We start from the raw sequence: 7,186 nt of genomic DNA, 5'->3' as shown, positions 1-7,186 counted from the left end.
TGTACATAGGGTTGCTATGAGTTGCAAGTGACTTGACGGCACATAACAACAGCAACAACAACCATGATGGAGAAAAAGTGGGCTTTCGTCATATGTAAAATAAGAGGTTTTCAAATGATAATTTTAAAAAAGATAACAGGTGATTTTTTCCCCCCCAAATTCTAGAAAGGAATCACACCAGCAGCTCCAGTTCACACAAATAATGAAGATTCAGCCACCTCCACAGATCTGGGATTTGTCCATGCATTTGTGGCTGCTATATCAGTGATCATTGTTTCTGAGTTGGGGGACAAGACGTTCTTCATCGCCGCCATCATGGCCATGCGGTATAACCGGCTGACAGTGTTGGCAGGGGCCATGCTTGCCTTAGGCCTAATGACGTGTTTATCAGGTGAGTGTGCTGGCTTTCCCCCTAACGTGTGACTGAATTGTGGGGGAAACAGGGTGCTGAGTCACAGACTCAACTTGCTGTTTGGGAATTTTGTTCAAGTTCCAGAATTTAATAAACAGAAAATAGTTTTAGTACATATATTCCTAAAGACCATATGGTACGCTTACTGTATGTAATTAGCCAGTTCTTTGCAGTCAAAATGCACATTCCTCATTTATTTACCAACTTTTTATCCAGGCTTTTGCTTTGTATTTGCTTTTTTCCTTATCCATCTAAATAAGGTTATTTATCTCTTGCAGTCTTACAAATAGGACTCAAGCAACCACAGAGAATTAAGTATTTTCCTGCTAAAAGAAAATAAAGGACATTGGGAGGTAATCAATAATGGAGGAGTTACTTTCCGCTCACTGTGTTTTATAAGCTTCTCTTATGGCAGTGGTAAAGGAATGAAATGTTTTTAGTCAAGAATCCCTGTTTGAGTTACCATTTTATTTTACATTATGTGAAAAAAACAAAATATCAGTGGTAACTAATGTTATAAAGCAACATGTTAGTGATGAATGATTGAATGAAAAAGCAATATTATGTGGAAAATCATTATAAAAGAATAAGAAAGGAAAGATAAATAATAGGAATTATTATTTTAAAATTTTTGTTGTTGTTTTGTGACTCATAGCAATCTTATATTCAACAGCCCTAAACCCTACCCTAACCTGTGCCAATCTTATTGTCTCTGACATACCTACCACCCCATTAATCCAGTCCCTGAACAAGTCCATTTCATCAAGAGTCTTCCTCTCTGGTGGTTCCCTCCACGTTTCAAGCATGATGACCCCCTCCAAGGACTGGTCCCGTCTTGCAACATGTCCAAAATATGTCAGAGGAAGCTTCAGAATCCTCGCTTCCAAGGAGCAGCCTGATCTCATCCTCTCTAGGACGAAGTTGTTTGTTCTCCTAGAAGTCCATGGTATATTCAACACTTTTCTCCAGTACCACAGTTCAAAGGCATCAATTCTTTTTCTATCATCCCTAGTCATTGTCCAGCTTTCTGATGCATAGCAAGTAATTACAAACATCATGGCCTGGATCAGGCACACCTTAGTCTCCAGAGTGACATCATTGCCCTTTAGTACTTTGGGGAGGTCTCTGACATCTGACTTTCCCAGTGCAATTCATCTTTTTATTTCCTGGCTTCTGGTACCAAGAGAGCCAAGCAAACTAAAGCTGTTAACAATCTTGATCTCTTCACCATCTATCATGATGCTGCCAGTTGGCTCAGTGGTGAGAATCTTTGTTTTCTTGATGTTGAGCTTCATATTTAAGGCTGCAGTCCTTGACCTTCTGCAGCAAGTGCTTCAGGTCCTCCTTAGTCTCAGCAAGCAGGGTTGTGTTATCTGCATAACACAGATTGTTGAGGAGTCTACCTCCAATTCTTTTTTTTTTTAATTTATTATTAATTTTAATGAAAATTTACAGAGACTTTGGATTTCCATTCATTCATTGTTGCACTTGTACTGTGTACAACAGCCCTAAACCCTGCTCTGTCCTGTAGAATCGCATTGCCTCTGACACACCCATCCCGATTACCCCATCACTGAATCAATCCACCTCATAGAGGGTCTTCCCCTCCTGCGCTGTCCCTCTACCCTACCCAGCATGATGTCCCTCTCCAAGGACCTGTCTCTCCTTACAACAGAATTCTGTTTTTATAAATTTTAGAACACAGTGTTCTTTCTTTCTTGCTTGGGTTAGAACAGGCTGTGGTACTGACGATATTATAGCTAATCAGATAGATCTTGGCTGAAAGCAGAGAGTACCAGAGGAATGTCTATCTGTGTTTCATTGACTATGCAAAGGCATTTGACGGTGTGGATCACAACTGTGGCTGACTCTAAGAAGAAAGAGAATTGCAGAACATTTGATTGTGCTTATGCATCTGATATTAGCATCAACAGAGAACTGTCTGAAATGCAAGCTTGGTTTAGAAGTGGTACTGACGATATTATAGCTAATATCAGATGGATCTTGGCTGAAAGCAGAGAATACCAGAGGAATGACTATGCAAAGTCATTTGACTGTGTGGATCACAACTGTGGCTGACTTTGAGAAGAAAGCGAATTGCAGAACATTTGTTCTCAGAGTCATCCACAGTTGTGATTCACACAGTCAAATGCCTTTGCATAGTCAATGAAACACAGATAGACATTCCTCTGTTGATGCTGTCCAGTTGTTTAGAAAAACCATATTTATAAACTTGCAAACAAAGAATAAACTTAAGAAAGAAAGAACATTGTGTTCTAAAATTTGTAAAAACAAAAACCAAATTCTGACTTATAATGATCCCATGTGTGTTGGTGGAAGTTGTCTATAGTGTTTTCAGTGGCTAATGTAGTTTTTTGGAGATAAATCTTTAAGCTTTTTTTTGAGGCTCAAACCTCTAGCATTTGGGTCGCAGCCACCATGTTAATTGTTTATAATACCATCCAGTGACATTATTAACCTAATGACAAATCAATTAATGACTGAGCTTCAGTTTCCTCATGTGTAAATAAAGGTAGATGATAAAGCCTGTGTAACTCCTGATTGGATGTGCATTAAATGAGACATTATGTTGAAGATGAGTCATTCACTTGAATTCCCTCACCATGTCTTTGATTAACAGTATGCAACGAATTTCTTAAATTACTTCAGTTTCTGAGAAGTTAGGTGTTTGTTAATGCTTAAATTATTTTAAAAATAGAATTTTAATGATAACTATGAAATATGATCGAAGTTTAAACATTAAAATAACTATTTTCTCAAAAGTAAATCTTGATTCTATGCTCTAACTATAGAAAATGGAAAAAGTTGCAGATGGTGTGGTCATGTACATGTAACGAGTTTGAATTCTCTCAGGGCATGTGCTATAACTTCCACATGTAGAGTTCCACTGTCTCTGTGGTAAAGTGTTCAGCTGTTAACCAAAAAGTCAGCGTCAAACTCATTGCTGTTGAGTTGGACCCAACTCAGAGCTGACCCTCAAGTCAGTTTTCGGAGACTGTAATTACCACAAGTAGAGAGCACACTCCCTACCTACTATGCTACCAGATTTACCCTAACTAAAAGTAGGTTGTTCAACACTGCAGCCATAGGAAGAGGATGTGGAGGGCTTATTCCCATGGAGATTACCAGCGTGAAAATCCTATGCACACTTCTCCTCTGTCTGGCAGGGTCTCTGTGAGTCACAATTGACTTAATGGTGAATGTGGTGTTTTAGAACTTCCAGTTTCTGAGAATAACTGGAATTCTGTGTCCTGTCCCTTTCTTGCAGTCCGGTTCTGTCAGTCTTCCCTTCTTGGTCTGTGTATTCCATCTTTTTCCCCCCTCAGCTGTATGTATCTCTTAAGGTGCTTTTGCCCTAATAATTGCTTTACCTTCCTCTAGCTGCTGATACTGTCTTAGGACTTACCTCACTTCTGCTTTTATTTTTTTCCACCCAGGGAAAGTATACTTTATCCATTTTTTAATTTTTGGATTTGAGTGAATTTTGACAAAACAAATTGGTTTTCTATACAATCTTTCATCAACAATTTGTTTTATAACATTAATGATAATACCTCTTCACAATGTAATTGCCTGTGAGAGTTGGACAATGAATAAAGAAGACCAAAGAAGAATCATTGTCTTTGAATTTTGGTATTGCTGAAGTATTGAATATACATCATCGTTGGCCAGATCTGTTTTGAATGAAAAGCAGCTGGAGTGCTTCTTAGAAGCACAGATTTTGAGACTTTGTCACACGTGCTTTGGGCATATTGTCCGGAGGGGCCAGTTCTTTGAAAGGGACATCATAGTTGGAAAGGTGGAGGATCAGTGAAAAAGATAAAGATCTTCATTGACATGAATTGACATCTGCAACAGTGACTCCAACCATGAACTTTTTTTTTTGTATTTCAGCTTTCTTAGTAAACATTTTCCTATAGAGTTTAAAGGACTTTTCACTGTTTTATTTAAAAAAAAAATTCTGGGAGGGGGGAGGGGTTTGTGCGGGGAGAAGGGTGCAACAATGAATGAATGGAATCCCAAAATCTCTGTAGATGTTCATTGAAATGAAAAATAAACAACCTAAATTAAGAAAAAAAAAAAAAGAAAAAAAATTTATATTGGACATAAGAAGAAAAATTCACTTTTTTCCTATTTGGAATAGTCAACTTGGAATTGCAACTTCTGCTAAAAGAAAACCAATTACATTAGTGTGGTACAGAGTTCACTGTAGATTAGTGTTATTTTCTTTTTCCTACTTTTCTTCTTCATGTATTGAAGTTAGTTTCATTTCTGCTATTTTCCTCCTCACTGGAATCACTGTCTGTTCACCTTTCACACTGGCATGTTTCTTGTCAAGTGAAGAATCTTTACAGCCTTTCTGGGTGGGAGCAGCTCCTTTATGCTGGGTTAAAATAGTAAAAAATGCCTCTTGTCAGTCTCTTATTTGCAGGTATTCCAGAATAATCTCAAACACATGATTAACTGCCAGAACTTTTCGACTGTTCATCTTCACAAAATTTCCAAGAGGGAGCTGCATGTTCAATTCCAGAGTTGGGTCCTTGTTTATGTGTGAGTCCCTTGTGATCACATAGGCCTTTGATTCATCTCATTCCTTTAAGACATAGGGTGAATCTCATGTAAGATAAATCAAGTTGTCTGTCTTTATGAGATCACTGTCGTGTTCTGGCTTGATGTGGATTATCCTTCCAGTTGACCCTCCTTTGTCATTTTCGTCCATGTTTTTTTTTCAGCTGCCCTCTGTCACTTGTCAAAGAAAACTGTAAGGATATCAAGCATGTTGGTTTTCTGCATACATTATTGAATCTGCTTATGAAGTTTCTTAATGTCCTTTAATACCACCAAGTCATCAAAGCTACAGTCAGTAATAACAAGGCATAGTGTGCTGTGAACAACATGTCTTCGAATACATTTTCTGTCATTTCCATCAGAGTTTGATTCCAGTTGATTTTGCCGCTCTTTTTTCTCTTATGTTTTTCTTTTTGCTTTTGTTTGCGGAGCTCTCATTGTTCTTCCCATTGTTTTTGTTTTATTAGTTTCTTTATCTGCCCCTTGGATATGGTTTCACATGCTTTACTTGATTCTGGCTTCTGACTCTCTTCTTTATTTCATCTAAGATTTGCTTTCTTTAAACATTAAAACTCAATAAAGTCTGGTAACATTTCAGATGACATCATTCGATGTTTCTGAAGACTAGGGTAGGATTTAGCAAGGACTGTGAAAATATATGTCTATGGGACAGTCAGTACTCTTCTCTAATACCACAGCTCAAAGTCTGTTGTCAGGGATCTCACCAGATTATTAAAGAACAGTGATGTCAATTTGAAGACTAAGGCAGGCCTCATTCAGATCATGGTCTTTTCAATTACTTGCTGTGCATCTGAGAGCTGGAAAAGGACAAAATGTGGTAGATGAAGAATCAGTGCCTTTGAAATGTGGTGTTGGAGAGAGTACAGACTATCCCATGAATTGCAAAGAAACCAAATTGATATATCTTGGAGAAAGTGTAGCCAAAGCGCTATGCAGAGGCAAAGATGCCTAAGCTGTGTCTCACATACTTCAGTCATGTTGTTAGGAGGTGACTAGTCCTTGGAGATCGACATCATGTTTGGAAAGGTAGAGAGTTCATGTAAGAGAGGAAGACTTTCAATTAGATGGCTTGACACTTGTGACTGCAGCAATGGGCTCAAGAATGTCAGAGATGATGAGGATGGCACAGGATAGGACAAGGTTCGGATCTGTTGTTCATAGGGTCTCTATTAGTCATACAAGACACCTAACACCACCACCATATAATTTCACACTTACTGGAAATTCTCATTTTGATTGATTATTCTCTTGTAGGTCTTCCGGTGTAGGCTTTGCTCTTAGGCAAGCACTGCTCTTTTGTATTTACACAGTTGGTTGATCTAAAGAATGAATGATATACTGTTCCCCTCTAAGCAGGCCTGTCTGGTGTTTGGCTGATAGTTGAGCCAAGAGATTGAATGTTTTTCAGGTTCAAAGGCTGAAGAAGGGCCCGAGTCTCAGCGGTTCTACCAGTCTTTGACGAGTAAACCAGTTAATGGCCACATTAACTGTTTTTGAGTTTTCTCTCACATTTCCCCCCACTGGATTCAGGAAATCTGGTCCCTGTAGAGTGGTCAGTACTTGTAGCTGGGTACCATATAGTTCTTTTGACTTTAAGGTCCTGAAGGTTGAAGTTCTTGTGCATCATTTTCCTTTGAACTAATTTATTTTTGCCTTTTCCTCTGCTTTTTTTGTTCTGCATAGAGAGAACCAGTAGTTGTATTTTTGATGACTTCTCAAAAGCTTTTGTTATATTCACACAATGGAATACTATGCTTGCTGCATTGAAAAACAAGGAACTCATGCACTATTATTCAAAATGGGTAACACTGGGGGACATTATGCTGAGTGAAATACTTCAGTCACAAAAGGACAAATACTGCACATGCCACTGTTGTAAAACAGGACTGACATCGGGGGTGAGGGGAGACTGAAGAAGATGGGATAAATAATGTATACTGCATTGAAATAGATGAGGGAGAAAACTGTTTAAGAGGGAAAATTATTAGGTATTTTTGTCATGACAGGAGTCCAGAGCGAAAGCTGCATAGTGGAGTGGACCTGAGGGGAAGGATTGTAAAACAGTGAAAGAATTTTTCTTTTACTTTTCCAAGAGGGTAGTATACTGGGGGGAGGGTTCGGAGAGTAGAAAAGTGCAATAATGAATGAATGGAAATAAAAAAA

The 7,186-nt window shown here is 38.4% G+C and overlaps 1 protein-coding gene and 1 pseudogene across 1 annotated transcript in view; one reads left to right on the top strand and one right to left on the bottom strand.

Moving 5' to 3' along the window:
- Nucleotides 1-7,186, top strand: part of TMEM165 (transmembrane protein 165) — a 52,535-nt gene that overhangs the window by 22,298 nt on the left and 23,051 nt on the right. The window contains exon 3 of the mRNA XM_006898098.1: nucleotides 166-391. Within this exon, the coding sequence (XP_006898160.1) occupies nucleotides 166-391 (226 nt within the window). The remainder of the gene's footprint in view (nucleotides 1-165; nucleotides 392-7,186) is intronic.
- LOC102854761 lies at nucleotides 4,621-5,607 on the bottom strand (annotated as a pseudogene).

This window comes from Elephantulus edwardii, unplaced genomic scaffold (assembly GCF_000299155.1).
Source record: "Elephantulus edwardii isolate Elephantulus edwardi_28Jun2011 unplaced genomic scaffold, EleEdw1.0 scaffold00220, whole genome shotgun sequence".
In the NCBI taxonomy this organism is placed as follows: Eukaryota; Metazoa; Chordata; class Mammalia; order Macroscelidea; family Macroscelididae; genus Elephantulus; species Elephantulus edwardii.
Note: the sequence above shows the minus strand (reverse complement) of the source record. Positions and strands in the feature narration are given on the sequence as shown.